Source organism: Bombina bombina, chromosome 2 (genome assembly GCF_027579735.1).
Source record: "Bombina bombina isolate aBomBom1 chromosome 2, aBomBom1.pri, whole genome shotgun sequence".
Lineage (NCBI taxonomy): Eukaryota > Metazoa > Chordata > Amphibia > Anura > Bombinatoridae > Bombina > Bombina bombina.
This window is the reverse complement of record NC_069500.1, coordinates 471,546,260-471,572,267: the sequence shown is the minus strand read 5'-3', so window position 1 is coordinate 471,572,267 and position 26,008 is coordinate 471,546,260. Positions and strand designations below refer to the sequence as shown.

General features: G+C 37.5%; 1 protein-coding gene across 1 annotated transcript in view; it reads left to right on the top strand.

Moving 5' to 3' along the window:
* Positions 1 to 26,008, top strand: part of FAM222A (family with sequence similarity 222 member A) — a 75,138-nt gene that overhangs the window by 22,597 nt on the left and 26,533 nt on the right. Inside the window, exon 2 of the mRNA XM_053702110.1 lies at positions 21,711 to 21,831. Coding sequence (XP_053558085.1) covers positions 21,750 to 21,831 — 82 coding nt within the window. The 5' untranslated portion in view covers positions 21,711 to 21,749. The remainder of the gene's footprint in view (positions 1 to 21,710; positions 21,832 to 26,008) is intronic.

Genomic DNA, 26,008 nt, shown 5'->3' with positions numbered 1-26,008 from the left:
AATCTGGAACTTATACAACCATCGTTTTCAGGTGCATGCTTTTGTGGCGCACAAAACGCGAGAGTTGTGGCTGTGGAATTTTCAAACTCTGCAAATGCAGCAATTTGACAGATGTGTTTTTGCTTTTAAGCACTTAATCATTCATAAACTGTCATTTTACTTGTTATAGGGACATTATGTCACTTTAAATATTTCATTTCTTGTTGGTTATAACATTTTATAAAAGGTGAAAAGAGGGACTACCAAAATGTGCCTTAATTTCAGCCTTTGCATCCTCAAACTATAGTTTTAAAGGGACAATTTACTGTAAAATATTGTCACCAGTGGTCTCTTTTTACCTTCTGGGGCAGGTGTAATTTGAAATAGCTGCATTTGGCTGCTAAAACCGCCACCTACACTGGAAATATGAAAACTGCTGTGTAAAAATGAACCTCCCGTGAATGTGGGTACTTACCCCAGCCAATCTTCCACAGGTGTTTCTGCAGCTGCTTGAAGTACAATGAACTCTTATTAGCACATTGTCCATTTAAATGGATACGTAACCCATTTTTTTCCCATTAATGATTCAGAGCATGTAATTTTAAGCAACTTTGTAATTTAAGCCTATGTTTTCTTTGTTCTCTTGCTATCTTTATTTAAAAAGCAGGAATGTAAAGCTTAGGAGCCGGACCATTTTTGATTCTTATTGGTGACTACATGTAGCCACTAATAAGCAAGCACTATCCAGAGTGGCTACATTTAGCCACCAATAAGTAAGCGTTAACCCAGGTTCTGAATAAAAAATGGGCCGGCTATCCAGGGTACACGACTAAGAGCCTATTGCAGGCTTGAAACGTTGTTCCTATGATTTGTGGACCCAACCGATGAAAATAAAGGTCTCTTAAAAAAGAAAGCTTGCTGGTGGCTGGAGTACTTTTCTTCATATATCTGCATGAATAACAAAAGATTTGGCAAATCTTACTCTGTGCCCCAAACTCAGGTGTGCTGTTCTCCGTTTTCTTTTTCTAATTGCTTGGATTAGAATACAGTCGTCAAAATGATTAGTCTGGTAAAAAATACCTGTTTAAATATTAAAGTGCAAAGGAGTAAATTGCTTATTAGATTAACAATTTAATGGCTAGCACACCCGGCTGCGAATTCTACATTATATAAGTCTCAGGAAATGATAGATCATGTTGCTGTCTTTAAACAAGTAGGATAAATATTACAAAAGAGAGTATTTATGTTATGATTCCACTTCTCTGAAGCTCTGTTTTGAGCACAAGTCCAAGATACAAAAGGCCTGCACCCTGCAAAATCACAACCCTTGCACTTTCACAAAAATGACTTGAGCTTACATCTTTTTGTGTGTGTGTGTGTGTGTGTGTGTGTGTGTGTGTATATACGCGTACATCGCTCTGTGCGGCTTACAGTTTTGCTCACTTTGGGTATCTTACTGTACAAAGCTATGCTCCTCTCTGTTCCCACCTTGGCACATAGCCTTTCATGTTCTCTGCGGATGACTGAAACCTTATGATTATATTTCACATAAGTAAGTCTTATTGAATAAATAATACCCTTATGTATTTTTAATCGAGGCTGGGCAAGTGGATAGAGTCAAAGGAATTAAAAGGTTATACTGCAGTTTAAGGTGAACCGCTTAGTTTGTTTAAGTGAAGGACAGAATATTCTTAAATTATGTAAAGGCATTCTGGACAGTGAAAACTCCTGTTATAAACATTGGTGTCCAAACATTTTATTTGTAAAATTGTTGCACACAGGGGGGGAAAAAAAGATATAAAGAAACAATCACAAAAATATTGTAATACATAACTTTTCTCTCACTATTAAAGGGACACTCAAGTCTAAATGTCATGATTCAGCTAGAGCAGCAATTTTAAACAAATTTCCAAATTACTTCCATTTGCAAAGTCTTTTTATAGTTACACTTTTGGGGTGGGCTTTTATATGTAGGTAAGACGACCCAAAAGATCAAGGATCGCAAATGCCAACGTAAGTCGACAATTAGGAATGTGAAAACTACTCGCCTCCCTGCCCCAGATCATTTTTTTGGAAATGGGTCACCAGGCCAGTCAGCTTAGATTTATGGTCATTGATAGTGCCCCTAGAAGAACAAGAGGAGGAGACAGAGCTAAAGACTTATTGAATAGGGAAGCTAGGTGGATTTGGCATTTAGATGCTATGCACCCCAAGGGTTTGAACGGGGAATTTGATTTGTTTCCATTTATCTGAAAAGGGAAACTAATGCACAATCAACAAATAAATATAAATGTATATGATGGAATTAACTAAAATGCAGAATATAGGAGATAGGTGTTTGGGCTTTCTCCCTTAGTACGAATAGCAACTTGCTGCAATTGTTTTTATTGAAGTGATACTCTCTTAAACAGGGTAGTAACGGTTAAAGGTGGGTGATGTCAGCAGTGATATCTCCATTTAGTAACCACCGCCATCATGAATTGATTGGTCAACTCTTGGAAATTATGTTTAATAAACATAATGAAATTAGCTTGTGAAAATAGCAGGAGCCCCGAAACATTGTTCACTTAAATAAAGGTACAGTTACCAACCTGAGTGCCTCCTTTTTGTGTGTTTTTCCATGTGCCATTTCATTGTCTATATCATGCATTTGTTGATTATGCAAATCTGCTATAGTTGCTGGTCCTTAAAGGGAAATGAAACACATTTGTCTTTACAATTACAATTTTAAACAACTTTCCAATTTGCTTTTATCAACTTTGTTTCATCCTCTTAGTAATCTTTGTTAAGGAATCAGCAATCCACTACTGGGAGCTAGCTAAACAAATTGTGTGAGTCAATTGCAAGTGGTATATATATATGTTCAGCCACCATTTAGCAGCAAGCTCCCAGTAGTGTGTTGCTGCTCCTATGCCTACCTAGGTATGCTTCTCAACAAAGGATACCAGGAGTGAAGCAAATTAGATAATATAAGTACAGTTATTTAAAATTGAATGCTCTGAATCATGGAAGTTTAATTTAGATTTTACTGTCCCTTTAAGATTTTTGTAAACTAATCCTGATGTGCTCCACTATTTTGGAGGCTTATAACAAAAGAGCTCTGTAATTGTTCACCAAATGGACCACTTTTACATGCATATTACAATTACAAATTTTTGGGAAAATGTTTTACTTAGTTTAGAGAAAGTTTTGTATTTTCCTAAAAAAGTTTAAGGGTACTTTTGGCCGTATCATTTTTTTTTGTGTGGTACTCACCGGTACTGAGTAACCCCTCCTTATACCTTTTATGCTTTTCTCAAAGGTCTTGAGCAGAATATATCAATTAAAAATCAATGAGTACTGGCACCTTGATTTAAAAAAAAAAAGTAATCAAGTGAATGTAAAAGTTTAATTTGTAGGACTAACTTCTTGGTGGTAGAGGCAGAACAATGCAAAGGTAGTTATTCTAGTGAAAATCAGTTTTACTGTATATATTATGCTGGAACCAAACTTCCCCAAAAACAAATGGTTATTACGTCCATTTCAGGGTCCCGGAGTTCCCACGTCAAGTTTCTTTTTAGTAATTTATTCAAATAATTTATTAAAAAACACAGAAGTTTAACATTTAAAACCAGTCCACTCATATAGACAAACACGTTTTAGAAGTTAGCATTCACTCATTTTATAGTGATTGCAGTGTTCCATTTAACCGTCTAGAGAACATCCTATTTGTCAGCTAATGGTGCGTGACCTATGTGCTATTCTAGTGCTTAGTATTAAGTTAGTCATCAGTACTGGGATTAATTTGGAATTGGCAGGTACACATTTAGTACAGTTTACTTTAGGGATAAGGAATCTGGTACTCCAAAATATTACATGATATATTTATGTTTTAATATAAATTATACTACTCTAGGATTATTATCAATGTCATGAAAAATAATTTAAGGCTAATTTTATTATTTTTTATTTTCCTACTATTGTTCTGTAATAAGAAAAATAGTATGGTTGTTTTTGTGGAATTAGTTGAAAAAAGTTGTAGGCCAGGGGCCGACAAACCCAGGTGCCAGGGATCTACTGGTGCCTTAAAATTAGTCCCTGGCTCCCTTGTTTAGAGCCCCCAAGATATTAATGGGTGCTCCCCACTTCTCCCCACCAGCCACATTTAAAATGTATCCTGGTGTGGCTGGATCCTGTCTAAGCCACGCAGCTGGGAAATGCAATTCCAAGTTTCACCAATCCCACCTGCTAATACCTCTTGCAAAGCCTCTTTAACGATGATACAACATGGGGGAGGAAGTTAATGGCACTTGATTTCTTGTGCAAGTTTGATGCTGGCATTAATATGGTACACAGATTGGGGGCCAAGCAGCCGGGAGTGTATGGGATTTAGGGATGGCCAAATGTTTCTGGCTCATTGATTTTTAACTAATTTGTTAAACTATTTGTAGGTGTTTATTTAATTGACAAATGATGTTACTATAATAATAATAATTATTATTATTACTATTACACACACACTATATTTTTTTTCTTTTGTGTTCATGCTATTAAACATCTACATGGAAAACAAAATATAAAATTTAACACTGTCATTTTGTTGTTTGCAAAATCTTGAATTTTTTGCAGTCCAGTGACACACCTCTTGAAAATTATTAAGTATTGTATCTCTTCGACTGTGGTCAGTTAAAATTAAGGACATATATAAATGAGCTCCTGCTTTGATCAAAGAGTTGCTGTGTAGCATATTGTAGAACAGTAGTTCTGGTTCCTGCAGGATGTGGCCCAGTTTTTCTGGACCAGTGGAAAAAGCTAAAATTATATCAATTTATTTTTCAATAATATAATTAAAGTTATACAAAGGAAATGTTTGTTTTAATAACTGCATAAACCTGTTATGGGAAATTGCATTTCAACATAATATAGGCTGTGATTTTTTTATTTTATTTTTTTATTTATTTAGAGAAAGCACATGGTTTGGGGAAGTAAGGCAGATTATTTTTTTTCTTTGCTTTAAGGCCACAGAGATTTTTAAGATCTGTAGTTTATATATCAATGGTCATCTTTAAATATATAGTGGTACAATTCTAGGAGACATAAATTGAGAGATTCGACATGTAGGGTTGCAATTATTGCAGGCTGTCCAGTAAAATCTTCACAAATACTGAGCACATAAATGTCCAGCCTTTTAAAGTCAATGAGTGTGATCTAAATGTAAAAGTGAGGGACAGTCAAGGGGGTAAAATCACTACTGTGTGTTACTGGCAACCAAATGAGTAAAAATATTAATTTCTATGTTACTCACAGCCAAGGGGTACAATGATTTGTAGTTTTGAAAGGAATACACAGCAGGATAATAAGGGGTTGGTTTATCAAATGCTTCACAAGCCTTTCGACCCCATATGACTGCAGGTTCTCACAAGAGAACCTGCACGCCGTATTTAACAAGCAGCGGTCACCAGAGATTGACAGCTCCTGCCCGCGCGTGATTGGCTGTGCGCGGACAGGGGGCTGAATTGCACACGATTGCAAAATAGCGCTTGTGTGCAATGCTGAATTCTGCCATGGGAATTCAGCCCGCCAGAGGTGAGCTGTGGCGGACAGGGGCGCGTATGTGTACCCCTTTCCGCATCAGCTTCACAAATTACCCCCTAAGTGGCGGCTGAGGTACAGTTTTTGAGGGAAGACACTGTATGACCCCCACCTACCATTCTGCTCAGTCACCTACCTACACGTTGTACATTATTTTTGTGGAGGACGGCTGGCCACGCTATCCACGTGTGTGTTCCTTGATGCCTACAATAAGGGAGGTGCATCATTGCACCGAGTTACCAGAAAGATATTTCTTCAACCAAAAAAAACTCCCATATCTAGATGTTCTTCATTTTTGAAGGTTGTTCATATAGTACATTTTCTAAAATATTCTTACCAGCTGTCCAAGTGGCCCCTTATAGACCGGTTAAACATCCTTGTGACAGAACAACAAGAGTCTTTATAATTTCTGAGATTAGCACAGGGGCACGTAAAATGTGAGGAACATGAGATCAGAAGCTGACATACGGCAAAGCATCCATTAATATCATGCAGTGTATCTGATAATCCCCTTAGTAATAAGAGTTTTATTTTGCCTTTCAACTGAATGTATAATGTGATGTTATAACTTAACTCATTAATTTCATACTGAAAGATGCAAATTTCTTTTTCTAATCTTGCACAACTGTGCAAAACATAAGTTGACTTTAATACTTTTTAGTTCTCCATCACCAAAAACCCACAAACATTTCTCTAAACCTTTCTGTGCTTCTCCTTCCTTGATCTGACATTGATCTCTAACCTCGATTTGCCTTGCTCTCCCTTCCCCTGAATTTTACTTCTCTCTCACTTAATTACAAGTTTCTCTCTCTATTGATGGCCTCTCCCGACCTTAGTGTGTTTACCTTTTATCTCCTGCTTTATTTTGTCTCACTTATACTCTCTCACCCCAAAATTTCACTCCCTTTATTTCCCCTCTTTTGCCCTCTTGCTCTCCTTTACTCCCCACTCCCCTTTATGTTCTCAATCCCCCTCCCCCTTCTACCCCATCAACTGCAGATTTAGTTATGCATAGACAACTGTAGCAGAAAATCTAATTTGATGATTAGCAGAACTGCCAGGATCACTTTATGTCAAGAGATGCTATCTCTTTGCTTTCTCACTGATTAATCCCTCTCACAAAACAGCTGCAATGAACCTGCCCCTAAGGGTTGATTGTAGCCATCAATGTATCTCTGCAACGTCCTAGCTTTTGAGCACTGCCAGTGCAGGAAACAAATGAGATTGTCATCCCTGTAAAATCTATGCTGTTACCTTTTTTTATTTGTTTAATGTTATGCAGAAAGTCCTTCTTTTAGAAATGGAATTTTGTCAGTGCAGCTGATTATTTTAGATGTTATCTTTCTGTGCCAATTTGGCTACTTTTATTAGAAAGGGAACATCTGCTATTATGTCATTATTTATTATGATATATTTTTATTTTATTAAAATGTTAAGCAAATCTAAAAATAATGTAACCATTGTTTGATAGGATTAACTCCTGCAGCAGGTCAAGACTTAAACAAATATTTAAATATTTTAAAATGTCAAACACCAATATTTTTTTTTTATATAAATTCCCTTTAAAAAGTAAAAAAAATACCCTTTTTTGTGTCTCTAGATGTCCCCTTTTTTAATATGTGATTCATGAAAAACAAATATATATTTTCACTGAATAAATAAAATCCTAACTAACGTGTATACTTTGAAAAAAAGTTTTTGTTTTATGCCATTTACCTTCTTTAAATAATAAAATAAGCATGTTTTGAAAATATATATATATATATATATATATATATATATATATATATATATATATTACATTAACTTGTTTCTCATATGATTAATATCTAACCATTTTTATTGGACTTTTTAACAGGTGAATAAGGCACTGATGCGTTTTTTTTTATTTTAACTTCAGTTTATTTATTAACCCTTTTAACGCCATTAACTTGCTGATGACATTAGTGGGTTAATGGGGTATATCTGTATACCCTAAAGATCTGTTTGTAGTAATGGAAGCACATTTATTTTCTATTGAATGGTATAAGAGCAGTAGCCTGGAGGAAAAACTTCCATTGTCAAATGTGTTTTTAAGGATTTTTTTTTATATATAGACAGGGGGGGGGGGGGTAAATGTATATCTATAGTCTAAAATATGTGTAGCATGTATGTGTGTACACAAATAACGTATGCGTGTATGTATATAATTAGTTTTCTTTTATAGCACTTGTACCATAAAGTGATTTAATCTTATTGCAATGTAATGTTGAATGCTCTAGAGGCAACCAAATGTTTTGTTTGGTAGACCCATGACCCATATACAATTCAGCATTAACTGCTTTACAATAAAATCTTTGGGAAGTATACTGCAGACTCCTCCAGTTGCCTTTGAGAAAGGACAGATGGAATTTAGACAGGCATTAAGACTAATTACGCTGTAACATGGATTTTGTTGTGAAATTAGTATCTTAAGGAGGTGGCGCAGATAGCTTTCAGAGGATGAATACCTCATTAAGAAACTGAATAAAAGTAGAAGAAAAAGTGACAGTTTACAATTGGAGTTCACAAGACACCTGGTTGGCTTTTAATAACAGCTTTGTACTTGGTCTTTTAAAGGTTGTATCGGTTTCTCTGAACTGCTTTGTTTAAATTTATACAAATCGCCTGTGTTTTGCATACCATGGAAAGGCTGTAATTCCAAAAATGTACGTACAAGTAGAATTAACGCTTCTTCTGCAAACCTATAATACATAGAAATGATCAAAGACCTTTATAAATGTTAGTCGTTCACTAATTTATAATACACCTGGTTTAGAAACTCCTAAAAAACAGAATATTTTCCCTTTTTTTTTTCCCCCCTTTTTTGAATTTATTTATTTAGAACACTATTTCTTTCTTTTGGCATGGAGAGTCCACAAAACATTCTAATTACTAGTAGGATATTCACTCCTGGCCAGCAGGAGGAGGCAAAGAGCACCCCAGCAGAGCTGTTAAAGGGACACTACACCAAATTTTATATAGATGCATGTACACACTACTATAAAGAATAATATGCACAGATACTGATATTAAAATCCAGTATAAAACGTTTAAAAACTTACTTAGAAGGTCCCAGTTTAGCTCTGTTAAAAAGGTTAGCAGGAAAACCCACTGAAAGTGGGTGTAAAGCAAAAAAGAAAACAAGACGCTCCCCCCTCCCTCTGCATATGAAAAGACTGTTTACACAAACAGAAGCAAGCTGGAGTAGGAATACATTGGTATACTTTAAAACTGTGGGGCTTGGTTAGGAGTCTGAAAATCATCGCAATGTTGTTTAAAAATAAGAAAAACTATACATTTAAAAAACAAACCTGTGTAGGCTAAATAAATGGATCATCATTATGCAAAGAAAAATCTAATGTTTAATGTTCCTTTTAAGTATCACTTCCCTTACAAATAACCCCAGTCATTCTCTTTGCCTTGATCACAGGAGGATGGCGCAGATGGTGTCTGAAGATTTTTTTTAAATCCTTTTATGGGTACTTTTCCCTGCAAGCAAGGATTGGGGTCTAGCTATGTCCATGTCAATCTCTTTAGTAAGAGTAATGGTGGATTAGCAGTTATAAGACGGCAAGGTGGTCTTTGCTTAACTTCTAACATTATTGCCACCCCTATTATAAAACCAGGGTTGGTTACTCTGTTCTTTCCTTTCTATAGGTCCCTGGAAGAAGTGGAGAAGCTGCCACACATCAGGAAACAGTTCCTGCCTGACAGAACAGGATCCACAGGTAAATGCTTTCCCTTCTAGGTTAGAAGGTACCGGCACTATAGGGGTTAAATAATTGTGGAAAGTATTTGAATTCTGTTAAAGTGGCACTGCTTATACAGGGAGTGCAGAATTATTAGGCAAATGAGTATTTTGACCACATCATCCTCTTTATGCATGTTGTCTTACTCCAAGCTGTATAGGCTCGAAAGCCTACTACCAATTAAGCATATTAGGTGATGTGCATCTCTGTAATGAGAAGGGGTGTGGTCTAATGACATCAACACCCTATATCAGGTGTGCATAATTATTAGGCAACTTCCTTTCCTTTGGCAAAATGGGTCAAAAGAAGGACTTGACAGGCTCAGAAAAGTCAAAAATAGTGAGATATCTTGCAGAGGGATGCAGCACTCTTAAAATTGCAAAGCTTCTGAAGCGTGATCATCGAACAATCAAGCGTTTCATTCAAAATAGTCAACAGGGTCGCAAGAAGCGTGTGGAAAAACCAAGGCGCAAAATAACTGCCCATGAACTGAGAAAAGTCAAGCGTGCAGCTGCCAAGATGCCACTTGCCACCAGTTTGGCCATATTTCAGAGCTGCAACATCACTGGAGTGCCCAAAAGCACAAGGTGTGCAATACTCAGAGACATGGCCAAGGTAAGAAAGGCTGAAAGACGACCACCACTGAACAAGACACACGCTGAAACGTCAAGACTGGGTCAAGAAATATCTCAAGACTGATTTTTCTAAGGTTTTATGGACTTATGAAATGAGAGTGAGTCTTGATGGGCCAGATGGATGGGCCCGTGGCTGGATTGGTAAAGGGCAGAGAGCTCCAGTCCGACTCAGACGCCAGCAAGGTGGAGGTGGAGTACTGGTTTGGGCTGGTATCATCAAAGATGAGCTTGTGGGGCCTTTTCGGGTTGAGGATGGAGTCAAGCTCAACTCCCAGTCCTACTGCCAGTTTCTGGAAGACACCTTCTTCAAGCAGTGGTACAGGAAGAAGTCTGCATCCTTCAAGAAAAACATGATTTTCATGCAGGACAATGCTCCATCACACGCGTCCAAGTACTCCACAGCGTGGCTGGCAAGAAAGGGTATAAAAGAAGAAAATCTAATGACATGGCCTCCTTGTTCACCTGATCTGAACCCCATTGAGAACCTGTGGTCCATCATCAAATGTGAGATTTACAAGGAGGGAAAACTGTACACCTCTGAACAGTGTCTGGGAGGCTGTGGTTGCTGCTGCACGCAATGTTGATGGTGAACAGATCAAAACACTGACAGAATCCATGGATGGCAGGCTTTTGAGTGTCCTTGCAAAGAAAGGTGGCTATATTAGTCACTGATTTGTTTTTGTTTTGTTTTTGAATGTCAGAAATGTATATTTGTGAATGTTGAGATGTTATATTGGTTTCACTGGTAAAAATAAATAATTGAAATGGGTATATATTTGTTTTTTGTTAAGTTGCCTAATAATTATGCACAGTAATAGTCACCTGCACACACAGATATCCCCCTAAAATAGCTAAAACTAAAAACAAACTAAAAACTACTTCCAAAAATATTCAGCTTTGATATTAATGAGTTTTTTGGGTTCATTGAGAACATGGTTGTTGTTCAATAATAAAATTAATCCTCAAAAATACAACTTGCCTAATAATTCTGCACTCCCTGTATGTTAGAGGCATAATATTTTTTTTTTTGGGGGGGGGGCGGGCTCAGAGATGGAGAGTGTATGAAGTGTTTGACAGGTTTGCTTTAAACTTGTTTGGGGGCAATTACATTTCAGCTCAGCTTATTTGGCCCAATCCCTTTTTGCTGTGCTTCTGCCAGTTTGCCGCAGCAAGTGTGGAGGTTGCAGTTTCCTCTGCCTGCAGTTTTTAAGTGGTTGGACTGTTCCTTTTACAAGGAGGTGATCTTTGCTTCGGGTGTGTCCGGTATTCTGTGTTAGTGGGATAGCAACTTCTGTAGGGGTAAGGCCTCAGCAGAGCTCAGGGTTTTAGGTGTTTTTTTGTTAGGTATGTTTTTTACTGCTTCACATAAATAAACCTATTTTGTTTTTGGCATTTACATTTTTGTTAATTGCTAGGAACTGATACCCAATAATGGACACTAATGCTGAAGTTGATTGTTTTGAAAAATGCTTATTGCGTTTGGAGGCTAAGATATTTCCTCCTGTACAGTTTTTCTCTTCATGTCTTAATAAAACTTTAATGTTTAAAGACAAGATGTCTCTCCCTGAGCTTCCTGTCTCTCAGGATAGTGTTATCCTAGTAACACCTCAACTTTCCCCTCAAGCTTCACATGCAGTAGCCTGCGGTTCCTCTCAACAACCTCCTGGGGGTGTTTTTTTACCTGGGGATTTCTCTGCGCAGATTACTTCTGCTGTTTCTGAAGCTTTATCAGCTTTACCAAAGGTTACTGGTAAGTGTAAGAGGAAATCTTAACATATTGATGTTAGTAAGGCTTACTCCGCTAAGGCTGCGTTAGTCAGTTTGTCTGTTATCTGATGAGAATAATTCTTCAGTCATTTCTGAGGTGGAGTTGTCAGATTCTGATACTGTAATGACCAATTCTGCAGATTCAGAGGAGATTAACTTCAGATTTAAGTTAGAACACCAAGTTCTTTTAAAGGAGGTTCTTGCTTCTTTGGAAGAATCTGCATCTTTTGCAGAGAATCCAAAGAGATCTAGTAAGCTTAATAGGGTGTATGATGTACCCTCGTCTGTAGAAGTGTTTCCAGTTCCAGACTGTATGGCAGATATTATAACTCAGGAATAGGATAAACTAGGGATTCCTTTTCCCGTCCCCTGTTTTTAAAAATGTTTCCTGTTGCTGATGCTATCTCTACTCTGGCTAAGAGAAATAATATTCCTATTGAAGATAGTTGTTCTTTCAAGGATCCCATGGATAAGAAGCTTGAGGCTTTTTTTGAAGAAGATGTACATTCATCAGGGATTACAGTGGCAACCTGTTGCTAGTATTGTTTTGGTTGCCAACATGCAAGTTCTTGGGCTGGGTGCTAAGATTTCTGGTTTTACTGTTTTAGCTCGCAGAGCTCTGTGGTTAAAATCTTGGTCTGCAGATGTTACATCCAAGTCCAAGGTTTGGTCCAGGTTTGGCAGAAATAATTTCTGACATTAGAGGTGGAAAGGGTTCTTTCCTACATCAGGATAAAAAGAATAGACCCATGGGTCGCCATAATTCTAATTTTCGTTCCTTTCGTAACTTTAAAGGAGAGAAGTCTTCCTCTTCCAAATCGGATCAATCCAGGTCGTCTTGGAGGTCCAGTCAGCCATGGAATAGAGGAAAGCAAGCCAAGAAGCCTTCCGTTGATTCTAAATCAACATGAAGGGGATCCTTTAGTGGATCAAGTGGGGGCAGGCTTTCTTTTTTTTGGCAGGCTTGGATACATGATATTCCAGATCCTTGGACCATAGATATAGTATCCCACGGTTACAGAATAGGATTTAAATCTTGTCCTCCCAGGGGCAGATTCAACCTGTCAAGGTTTATCTGCGAAACCAGATAAAGAGAGAGGCCTTATTAAACTGCATAAAGGACCTATCATCCCTGGGAGTGATTGTTCTAGTTCCTCTAGAGGAACAGGGTCTAGGCTTCTATTCAAATCTATTTGTAGTTCTTTTCGTCCCATTCTGGACCGAAAGTGTCTCAACCAATTCCTCAGGGTTCTGTCTTTCAAGATGGAGACCATCCGTTCTATTCTTCCTTTGGTTCAAGAGGGTTAGTTCATGACTACTATAGATCTGAAGAACGCGTATCTTTGTGTTCCCATTCACAGGGATCATTACCAGTATCTAAGGTTTGCCTTCCAGGACAAACATTTCCAGTTTGTTGCCCATCCTTTTGGACTTGCTACAGCTCCCAGAATTTTTTATAACGGTTCTGGGGGCTCTTCTGGCAGTGGTGAGGTCCCAGAGTATTGCTGTGGCGCCTTATTAGACGACATCCTAGTTCAAGCGCCATCTTTTTATCTAGCAAAATCTCATCTCATACGGAGATGTTGTTCTTCATTCCCACAGGTGGAAAGTGAATCTGGGAAAGAATTCCCTTGTACCAGATACAAGGGTGTGTTTCTTGGGCACAATCAGATTCCCTGGGAGTCCATGATGATTTTTCTGACGGACGTCATAAAATCCAAACTTCATGTTTCTTGCTTCTCTCTTCTATTCGTCCATTTGTGGCTCAATGCATGGAGGTGATTGGACTGATGGTTGCCTCCGTGGACATCATTCCTTTTGTCAATCAAACGGGGACCACTCAGATTTCTCGCAGAAGATAAATTTGGATTCCCCAACAAGAGTTTCTCTCCTGGTGGGTGGATTTCACAGGACTATCTGTCTCGGGGCTCATGCTTCCTGAGGCCTTCCTGGGTGATTGTGACCACAGACGCCAGCCTGTTAGGCTGGGGAGCAGTTTTAGGGTTTATTAAAAACACAGGGTCTGTGGACTCCAGAGTCGTCGTCTCTTCCATTAAACATCTTGGAGTTGAGAGCAATTTTCTATGCTTTAATAGCTTGCCCTCAACTAGCTTTGATCCGATTTCAGTTGGGCAACATCACCTCGGTGGCCTACATCAACCACCAGGGAGGAACTCTGAGTTCTTTGGCAATGAAGGAGGTGACTCGCATTCTCCAGTTGGCGGAGTCTTATGATTAAAGGAAAAAAAGCTGCTGCTCAGTGCTGCTATATGGGATACTGTGCTTCCTTTTAAAATATGATTCAGAGAAATAATAGCAGAGTCTTACAATTGCCATCTCTCTGCCATCCACATTCCAGGGGTGGACAACTGGGAGGCGGATTTTCTGAGCAGGCAGACTTTTCATCCCGGAGAGTGGGCTCTCCACCCAGAGGTTTTCACAATGATAACTCACAGGTGGGGGATTCCGAAGTTGGATCTGATGGCATCTCGTCAAAACGCCAAGCTTCCAAAGTACGGTTCAAGGTCAAGAGATCCTCAAGTCATTCTGATAGATGCTCTACCGGTTTTGCATTGCTTCCACAAGTAATTGCTAGCATCAAACAGGAGAAAGCATGTCTGATTCTAATAGCTCCTGTATGGCCTTGCAGGATCTGGTTCTTGGATCTGGTGCCTATGTCATCTCTTCCGCCGTGGAGGTTACCTTTCAGGAAGGACCTTCTTCTTCAGGGTCCCTTTCTTCATCCAAATCTGGTTTCTCTGATGCTGACTGCTTGGAGATTGAACGTCTAAGTTTGGCTGGACGTGGCTTCTTTGAGAAAGTCATAGATACTATGCTTCAGGCTTGTTAACTAGTTATTTGCAGAATTTACCATAGGGTATGCTGTAAATACCTTCATTGGTGTGATTCAAAGGGTTTTTCTTGGAACAAAGTAAGGGTTCCTCAAATTTTGGCTTTTCTTCATGAGGGGCTGGAGAAGGGTTTTTTAGTCAGTGCTTTGAAGGGTCAGATTTCTGCCCTGTCTATTCTTCTGCATAAACGTCTAGCAGTTGTGTCAGATGTTCAGGCCTTGGTCAGAATCAGGCCTGTGTTTAAATCTGTTGCTCCTCTTTGGAGTCTTAACCTTGTTCTTAGAGTTTTTCCAGGAGGCTCAGTTTTGAGCCGATGCAATTCTGTTAATATTAAATTACTATCTTTTGAAAGTTTTTTGTTTCTTTCGGCTCTGCAATATGATTCCCCTTACCTTATTTTTCATGCTGATAAGGCGATCCTTAGTAGGGGCTTCTCTCTAAGGTAGTGTCGGTTCCCAATATTATGCAGGAAATTGTTGTTCCCTCATTTTGTCCTAACCCTTCTTCCCAGAAAGAACGTGTCTTGCATAACTTGGATATTGTGCGTGCTCTTAAATTTTATCTTCAAGCAACTAAGGATTTTTGGCAGTCTTCTGCCCTGTTTGTTGTTTTCTCTGATAAACGTAGGGGTCAGAAGGCCACTTCTGCTTCTCTCTGGTTGAGAAGTGTGATCCGTTTAACTTATGATACAGCTGCACAGCAACGTTCTGAGAGAATTATGGCTCATTCTACTAGAGCAATGAAGCATCTGTGGAACAAATCTGCAAGGCGGCCACTTGGTCCTCCATACATACTTTTTCCAAATTCTACAAATTTGATACTTTTAGCTCGGTTTAGAAAAGTTCTTCAAGCGGTGGTACCTTCAGTTTAGGTCTGCCTGTTTTGTTCTCCCTTCCTATTCATTCTAGCTTGGGTATTGGTTCCCACTAGTAATTAGAATGTTTTGTGGACTCTACATGCCATAGGAAAGAAAACAAAATTTATGCTTACCTGATAAATTTATTTATTTCCGGGCATGTTGAGTCCACGACCCGCCCTTATTCAATTTAAGACTGAAGTTTTTTTGTATAGTCCTCAGGCACCTCTATACCCTTCTTTTTCTGTTTCCCTTTTGCAGAATGATTGGGGGTTATGGGTAAGGGAAGTGATACTTAACAGCTCTCCTCCTGCTGACCAGTGAATATCCCACTAGTAAGTAGAATGTTTTGTGGACTCTCCATGCCCGCAAAGAAGGAAATTTATCAGGTAAGCATACATTTTTGTTTTTTTATATAATTTATTAATTTTAAAAAGTAAAATACTTTTCTTTATTCAATATGTTTAAATTAAACTATGTCTCCTTTTGTGTATGACACACTCATAAAAAGACACGCACACAATTATTCCTCAAGGACTTGAAATTTCACACAATTTTTATTGAATAACCCAACACAATCTTTTTAAAGTCCATAGAGAGCTGAAACGTTGACTTGTTTTTAAGAAGGTTGTGTTGTATTATTCATAAATTTGTGTGAAATTTCAAGTCATGTGAGTGACTTTAACTTGTGGAATATTGAATATTGGGATTCAACAAAGCTCCCTGGCTTTAAATCAAAGAATAACAATGAGTGCATGTCAATTAGTATGTATGTAGGATATGTAGGGTATGTATGGTGGGTAGGTTATGTATGCTTTTGATTTATCGTATAATGAAGGACTGCTCTTTTTATGTATGCCGGGCAGCTTGTAAAGAAAATATGTATATGTATACCAATAGTAAAACATTTTATATTTATAACATTGTAGGTCTGGAAATATCTTATCTTTTATATATATATATATATTTTTAACCATGTTTTTTTTGTTCTCTTGTTTATAAAAAAAAATAGATGGTTTTAAAAATGGGTTAAAGGAAAAAAATATATATATATATTTTAAACCAGTTTGCCTACCTTTTTTAAAATAGTTCTGTTTCTAATAAAGCAGATCAATGTTTTGCTGTATATTTTTGTGCAAAAACTCCATAGACCCATACATCTTGAAGCACGTGTTGGAGAATGTTACATGACTTACCGCTACACTAAGGAGTGTTTATTAGCAATTAAGCTTCTCTGAAAATGTTGACTTAAAAGTAAATTCCTCAGGGTTATCCCAGGGTGCTCAGCTGTCTGTAAATGGGTATTTCACACGGTGACCTTTCTCATAAAGGTATACTTGTATCGTTATTTATATCACCATGCAGCTATACACCTTTTACTAACCAATAAAAACATGTGAATCCATGCATAGAGTAAAGGGACACAAAATCCAATCATTCTCTTTGTATCCTTTTATTGAAGAGTATAACTAGGTAGACTCAGAAGCTTCTGATTGGTGGCTGCACATATGGTTTTTAGATTTCAGATACCTCCCAGTAGTGCATTACTGCTCCTTCAACAAAGAATACAAAAAGAATTAGGCAAATTGATTTTTTTTTTTTTTTAAATATGTATGATCTGTTTAAATCATGCAAGAAAAATTGAGTTTCCTGTTCCTATAAACTATTACTCCATATTTTTTTCAGTTTGCCTCCCTGTACAGGCCACTGACATTTTATGCAGGTCTGAATGTGTAATTTAATAAACATGCACGTATGTATTAAAATAACGCAGACCAGTTTGGTACAGTCATCAGTAATGCAGATGCATATGAGCTAGATATGCTTAATAAGCAGACTGCAGATAAGTTGACTGAATTAAGTGTTAAATGCAATATTAGTCATAATACTCGTATAAAAGGGGTTGCACACCCCTTTGTTTAGCCTACTACAATAAACATTTAAAATCAGAAACACAATTAATTTTGTCTTTCAAATTTAACTTAACCCCAAATTTTTCTTTCATGATTTAGATAGAGAACAACATTTTAAACAACTTTCCAATTATTATCATTTATTTGTAAAGCGCCGCCAAATTCCGTAGCGCTGAGTACAATCAAAGGGGTATACAATGACAAAGATTTGTGATAAAATACAAAACGGAACAAAACTAAACAAATCTAGTACAGGAGGAAGAGGGCCCTGCTCCGGAGAGCTCAGTCTATAGGTTTAGGGTGCAGAGACATAAGGTTGGGGTAGCTTGTTACATTGGTTGTATATGCAGCAGTGAGTCAGGCAGTTCATGTACATGTATTAGTTTGGCTCGGATGAGGGATGGAGGAGAGATGGTAAGCCTCTCTGAATAGGTGAGTTTTCAAGGAGTGTCTGAAGCTATACAAGGTTGAAGACAGTCTTATGGAGTGGAGTAGAGAGTTCCAGAGGACAGGAGCAGCACATGTGAAGTTTTGGAGGCGGGAGTGGGACGTAGAGATAACAGGAGTGCAGAGACATAGGTCAGAGGTTGGTGGAAGAGGACGGGATGGGGAATATTTCACGATGAGAGAGGAAATATAGTTGGGAGTTAGACTGTTGAGTGCTTTGTAAGTTAGGGTTAATACTTTAAATTGTATTCTGGAGTGTATGGGCAGCCAGTGTAGAGACTGGCAGAGTGGAGCAGCTGATGTAGATCGACAACTTAGGTGGATGAGTCTAGCAGAAGCATTCATAAAAGATTGGAGGGAGGAGAGGCGGTGTTTTGTAGGCCATTTAGGAGTAGATTGCAATAATCCATGCGTGACAAAAGGAGGGAATGAATAAGTATTTTTGTAGTTTTTTTTTGACTATGGAAGAGATGAATTCTGGAAATGTTGCGTAGGTGTGAACGGCAGGATTTGGTAAGTGGTTGTATATGTGGGTTGAATGTGAGTTCCAAGTCTAGTGTGACCCTAAGACAGCGGACCTGGGGTGAGGTGTTGAGAATAGAGTCTCCAACAGTCAGAGAAATGTCAGGTGTTGGATGTCTCGAAGAGGGGGGAATAAGAAGCAGCTCAGTTTTGGACAGATTGAGTTGGATGTAGTGTAAAGACATCCAAGAGTAAATTGCAGAGAGGCAGTTGGAAATCTGGTTGAGTAAAGAGGGAGAGATATCAGGAGAGGAAAGATAGATTTGGGTATCATCAGCATATAAGTAGTACTGGAATCCAAAGGAGGCTATAAGTTTTCCAAGGCAGGATGTATAGAGAGAGAAAAGCAAGGGGCCCAAGACAGAGCCTTGCTGTACTCCAACTGAGAGAGGCATAGGATCACAAGATATGTTGTTAAAGTAAATTGAAAACGAGCGGTACTCCAACTGAGAGAGGCATAGGATCACAAGATATGTTGTTAAAGGAAATTGAAAACGAGCGGTTTGAGAGATATGAGGCAAACCAGGAGAGGGCTGTGTCTCAGATGCCAAATGAATGTAGTATTTTTAGGAGGAGAGGATGGTCAACTGTGTTAAAAGCTGTGGACAGGTCAAGAAGAATTAGTAAGGAGTAATGGCCTTTTGCTTTAGCTGATAGCAGGTCATTTGTTACTTTAGCAACAGCGGTTTCTGTTGAGTGTTTAGGGCGGAAACCAGATTGTAGTGGATCAAGTAAGGAGTTAGTTGTGAGAAATTGAGTTAGCCGATTATAGACTAGTCGTTACAATAATTTTGAAGCAAAGGGAAGTAAGGAGACTGATCGATAGTTAGAAGTCGTGGAGGGGTCAAGCGAGGGCTTTTTTAGGATTGGTATTCTTGATGCATGCTTTAATGTGTCAAGAAATCTGCCAGCGGTGAGAGATTGGTTAAAGAGATGAGTTAGGGTAGGGGTTAGTGAAGCAGAGAGAGAGGAAATAAGTTGTGAAGGAATAGGGTCAAGTGGGCAGGTTGTGAGATGAGCCAAGGATTATCAGATTTTCTTCAATCTCTTAGTATCCTGTGCTGAAGGAGCAGAATTGCATTACTTGGAGCTAGCTGAAGACATCTGGTGAGCCAATGAAAAGTGGCATATATTTGCAGCCACCAATCAGAAGCAAGCTCCCAGTGGTACTTTGCAGCTGCTGAGCCTACCTAGGTATGCTTTTTAAAAAATAAATACCAAGAAAACAAAGCAAATTACATAACAAGAGGTAAATTGTTTTCCCCTCTAAACCAATAGTTGTGTGTGTCTGCTGCTAGTGTTCTGTATGCACGCACAGCTATTAGTTTAGAGGTGCAAACATCGCCTCATTTAAAAGAGAGTGCTTTGCCGTGGGGGGCCAGAGCCACTGACTTTAGCACATGATACCAAGAGACTGAAGCAAATCGGATAACAGAAGTAAATAGGAAAGTTGTTTAAAATTGTATTCTCTATCTGAATCATGAAACAATTGGGGTTTAAAGTCCTTTAAGTTAAATTTTAAAGACAAAATTAATTTGAGCATTTAAGAATCACTTTAATGTCTTAGTGTTTAAAATGTCCAATTTCCAAATCCAGTTAACTTCCTTAAAGGGACACTGAACCCAAATTTTTTTCTTTCGTGATTCAGATAGAGCATGAAATTTTAAGCAACTTTCTAATTTACTCCTATTATCAAATTGTCTTTATTCTCTTGGTATCTTTATTTGAAATGCAAGATTGTAAGTTTAGATTTTGGCCCATTTTTGGTGGACAAGCTGGGTTGTCCTTGCTGATTGGTGGATAAATTCATCCACCAATAAAAAAAAGTGCTGTCCAGAGTTCTAAACCAAGAAAAAAAGTTTAGATTCCTTTTTCAAATAAAGATTGCAAGAGAACAAAGAAAAATTGACAATAGGAGTAAATTAGAAAGTTGCTTAAAATTGCATGCTCTATCTGAATCACAAAAGAACAACTTTGGGTTCAGTGTCCCTTTAAACAACCAATACTACTCCTATGTACAACCACTCTTCTTTCTATGCTTATAAAGGGGCGCATATCTCAGTCCTATCTCACTGAAGTCTGCACAAACAAATGGAGCATATTTCTTAAAACTCATTCTGCAGCTCCCCAATATAGAGAAGACCACTCAAACACTTTGAAGCATATTGCCCATTTGTGGATTTACAAATATAATAATGCCCAGCTTTTGGACTATACAGTATATGAATGTGAAATGTCTTCCCTTCCCAGTGAATTGGACCGGATACATCCCTAGCAGGTTGGTGTGCAATTAATGCGTGTACCAAAAATAATATCCTTGACAGTGCTCCTGTCTGTTCTCTCCAACCTATTGCTATTGGACTGGGGTAAATCCGTAAAAGCTCAGATTGTGTATTCCATACGAAAGATTTCCTTTTTACCACTAATGGTGAAAAAATCATTTTCAAATGTCTAGCTACTAGCTTAATACTGAATTAATTCCCGGAAAGTCTTATGGTGTCTGATAAATATATATATTTTTTATTTACCTTCAGAAGGACATAAAACAAAAGAAACTGGATAAAAAGGTTGCAAAAGCAACACCAGAACAAGGGGTCATTGGAGGATAGTAGCTAACCAGAAGAAGGGAATATGGACATGATTCATACAAAATTTCAGACAGAATATGCCATTTTAAAGGGATATAAATCATTCTGTTTCATTGTTGACTTTGCAGTGGGTTATACTTAGAGGAACAGTCTAGTCAAAATTAAACTTTCATGATTCAGATAGAGCATGCGTTTTTTTTAAAAAAAATTTACTTTTATCATCAAATTTGCTTTGTTTGCTTGGTATTCTATGTTGAAAGCTAACCCTAGGTAGGCTCATATGCTAATTTCTAAGCCCTTGAAGGCCGCCTCTTATCTCAGTGCATTTTAACAGTTTTTCACCGCTATAGGCAGCGCTATTTTTTTTTTTTTTTTTTTTACACAATCTGTTTCTTTTTATCTTTACTTTTAACATATTCTGTTTTTACTTAAGGAGTATTCCTTTAAACAACTCTCCAATTTACTTCTATTATCTAATTTGCTTCATTCTCTTGGTATCCTTAGTTGAAAAGTATACCTAGGTAGGACTAAGAGCAGCAATGCATTACTGGGAGCTAGCTGCTGATTGGTGGCTGCACATAAATGCCTCTCTTCATTGGTTTCTCTAGCTCCCAATGATGCATTGCTGCTCATTCAACAAACTATAACAAAAGAACAAAGCAAATTTGATAAAATAAGTACATTGGAAAGTTATTTAAAATTGTATGCTCTAAATGAATCATTAACATAAAACATTTTGGGGAAAATATTTTAATTTGTATCTGTTTACTAAGAAATGAGGTGTCTGACTAAGTTTACTTTTCCCTACAGAGTGACCATCTGCCCAGCTGACCTCACATCCTTTTAACCATGTTGGCCTGTCTTCAAAGAACCCAAAATCCTCCAGTCAAGCACCCTGTATGTGTGAACAAGGGACTGGAACCTCGAAAGTGTAAGTGTTATCCACGGGCACTACAGATAACAATGGTATTAGGGATGGGCAAATGTGGCGAAAGTGCAATTTGCTTGGTACAACAAATAGTCCTGTGGACATTCATTTTGGACAATTGAATGTTGATCAGAACAAAAATCCATTAAAATTCGGTAATCGAATGTTACTTTAGTTTTCAAATGTAATTAGATCGAACATTCAATAAAACAAATACTTTTTAGAAGTTCAATAGTTCATGTGGTAGGGAATTTAGTAAATTGATACATAATATATAGAAAAATTAAAATTAATATATTTGTATTTCAAATATTGCTTAATTTGAATCTTATATTTTAAAGAGAGCATTAGAAATACTGTTGCATATATATATCAATCTAATTTGAATCAAATATTACATTTAAAGATATCATTAGAAGTACTATTACCTTAAACAAATGTTAGTTATACAAACATTCAAAACAAACAAATGTTAAAATTATTTTAATTTTCGAATGTTGCAAAACATTTGCCCCTTCCTTAAATGGTCCAATGATCTAGTCAATATATATCCAGAATAAACTTCTCATATGTCTGATAGCAAAATGGCAAATTTGCAGTAGTTCCAATTCCCCCCCCCCCATTCTTTTGATTCCTTTGCTTCCTATAAGATCTGTCTACATCCATCTAGTATGGAAAGAAAAGAAAAAGAAGCGCACCAGGGTACGATTCAAGTGTAAATTTATTAACATAAAACACGCAACTTACAATGTTGCACTTACTGAATAGAAAATAAAATGAGCCTGTAGACTGTGTCTATCTTTGTATGCGCTGGAACAGAAGATGGCAAACAGTTCCTAGTCGCCGGTCTCGGTAGCTGCTAGGCGTCCGGACTGCCCTCTGCACTACCACATAAACCGTCCACAAAGGAGAACCAGCAACAGTGCCTTTATCCTCGACGCGTTTCCCCCCAACTTCGGTTGGGCTTTTTCAAGAGGTAAATGGATGCTGTTTGAAATTGGCGCCCAGCATCCATTTACCTCTTGAAAAAGCCCGACCGAAGTTCGGGGGAAACACGTCGAGGATAAAGGCACTGTTGCTGGTTCTCCTTTGTGGACGGTTTTTGTGGTAGTGCAGAGGGCAGTCCGGACGCCTAGCAGCTACCGAGACTGGCGACTAGGAACTGTTTGCCATCTTCTGTTCCAGCGCATACAAATATAGACACAGTCTACAGGCTCATTTTATTTTCTATTCAGTAAGTGCAACATTGTAAGTTGCGTGTTTTATGTTAATAAATTTACACTTGAATCGTACCCTGGTGCGCTTCTTTTTCTTTTCTTTCCATATATGAACACGCTACAAGTCAAATAAGGATTTCTTTGACTGATTCGAAGCTGCACCGGGAGAAGGACAGCCCTGCACACGGGGAAAGGTGGCTCTTTGCTAACAGCAAGTTTTTCACTGTCTTCAACCATTGGGATTTCTATTAAAGGTACTGCTCCCTATGTATTAGGGTATTTTGGAATTTGGTTACCCGGACATATTCCATTTTGCTGCTTTTCTATCACCCACGAGTGAACATTGATATTTTCCCTTTGGCGCTAACAGGACCGAAATATACTAGCACTGCAGTTTTTTAATCTCAAGTGTAGAATCGAATTCCTGTGTACTAAATATTCTGTCATTTAAATTTTATACAAGTGAATAGTCCTTTGTAATATATAATAACACCTAATAGTTGTTCTATCTTACTATAAGAAAGCATATTGTTCATTTAATTATATTGTGGTTTAAGTAGTAACATTTTAATCTGTTTTTACTTTCTCTTAATAATATATATGCTACTACATAATCCACTGTAGGCACAGATAGTCAAGCGCAATAACATTACTTTTGTTGTTTTTGTTCTACATCCATCTAGCCCTACCTTGTTCTCATAAGAGATACAGGTCTCAAACGCAACTAAGGTGTATGTTCCACAGAATTACTGTATATTGGAGTAGGAAACACTTTGCCATCTTATACATTTTTTTAAATGGAGCACATATTTAAAATTTGTTCAGAGATAAACATTGTTCCCCCCCCCCCCCTCTACACTTGACTGTTCAGCCTGTGCTTTTTATCTGTATATGTGTTTGCAAGGCTTTGCTTGAAAATCTAATGGCCTTAATAAAGTAAGATTTTTATTTATTTTTTCTTTACAAAAATGTACAACAGAGCTGGGAAAATCACTATAATTTACCATTCAAAAATTACTACTGAAACTCTATCGTAGACGGACCTAATCATTAAAATTGCATTTTCTAATTGCTTTGTCGTTTTGTATTTGGTTTATAGTTAATACATTTAAAAAATTAAATTGCAAAAGATCTATTTATTTTTATTCCTCTAAAAATGGCTCCTCGACTTGCCACCAGTGAAAGAGTTAATAGTGCCTTTACACAGCAGCCTGTGTGTAAGTAATCAGACACACTGTTGAAATACAGCCTTCCATTTTTAGTGGCAGCAACTCTGAGAGATATGACAGAGGCTGATAACGGCCTTTCAGATATTTCAATGGAAGTCTATTTTAATACAGCTTCTTTTGTCTAAATTCTGGGAGATTTCACTTTTTATCTAATGCTTTATTATATTCTTGGCTGCTTTTAACCACTTCCCTACTGTAGGAACCAACTGTGCAGATGAGGAATAATAGATCTATTTTGTATTGTTCTATAGCTGCTTAGATAAGATTAACACTTTCTCTTTCAGAGTGACCTTTGATTCTTTCTTAAAATGCTTTATAAAATTTAATTTTACAATATAATTATAAAACAATAATGTAATATTTCTTCATATTTCTATTTGTGCACGTTAAGAGCATCTCAATCGTGCTTTGAATAGCCACCGTCAGATCTGTATTTTACAACACTTACTCTGCATTAAAACATTTTAATGTGTCAGTAAACATACACTTAAAGGGACACTGTACCCAATTTTTTTTTTTCTTTCATGATTCAGATAGAGCATGACATTTTAAGCAACTTTCTAATTTACTCCTATTATCAAATTTTCTTTATTCTCTTGGTATCTTTATTTGAAATGCAAGAATGTAAGTTTAGATGCCGGACCATTTTTGGTGAACCACCTGCGTTGTCCTTGCTGACAAGTGCTGTCCAGAGTCTGAACCCCAAAAAAGCTTAGATGCCTTCTTTTTCAAATAAAGATAGCAAGAAAACGAAGAAAAATTGATAATAGGAATAAATTAGAAAGTTGCTTAAAACTGCATGCTCTATCTGAATCACAAAATAAAAAATTTGGGTTCAGTGTCCCTTTAATGAATGCATGATTGCATTCAGGTATGCTATTAAATAACAAATATTCTTTTTTTAGTGAAACCTATTTTATTCTGTATTTAAAGGGACAATAAACACCTTGAGATGTGTATATAAAATGTTAACTCCTGAAAAATGAAACGTCTTTACAATATATTTTAATTACTTATTTTGTCCCCTTTTCATATAACTTTCATTCTCAGATGTTGAAATTCACCCTGCTGACTTCTCAAGGCTAACTGTGCTACATATCTGTTTCTTCCAAATAAGGCAAATGGTGGGGAGGGGGGGGGGGGAGTTTGGCTATTGAAAAATAATTGTAGTAAAAAAAAGTTAATTTGTTTTAAAAACATTGACTTGTCTGATATGTTATTCTATAGCAGCACAAAAGTGTTTACTGGCTCTTTTTAAAAATACTTTACAATTCAGGACCCGTTAGCAGGTAGCCCACATTGCCACACCTACTTTTAGGGATGTTTAGCAGGGTGCGATAAAGCTTATGAGAATGCTACTGCCTGCCTCTCTCTTACTACATCACATTTATGAGTTTTGCTGTCTGTCTAGCTCCTAATCCCTAAACCTTTATAATTGAAATGGCTTTTGCTTCTTTCTGACAAATGGCTTTGGGTCTCACTTAGAAAGTTCACATACCACTCACTGCTTGCAAGTAAGCATCAAATAGCATTGCAATCCTTTGTTTACTTTGGTGTGTGTGCGGCACTGTCAGTGTTGAGGCTGTGGATGTGCTGGCTGTCTGCTCGTGGTAGCGAGGCAAGAGCAGACCTTTATTGTTGTTAATGGTAGGTTAGTGTCCCTTTTGATAGGCTAATCCATCCACATCTATGAAAAAGTGGAGCACATTTCTGGGAGGAGTCAATAGGGAGGGT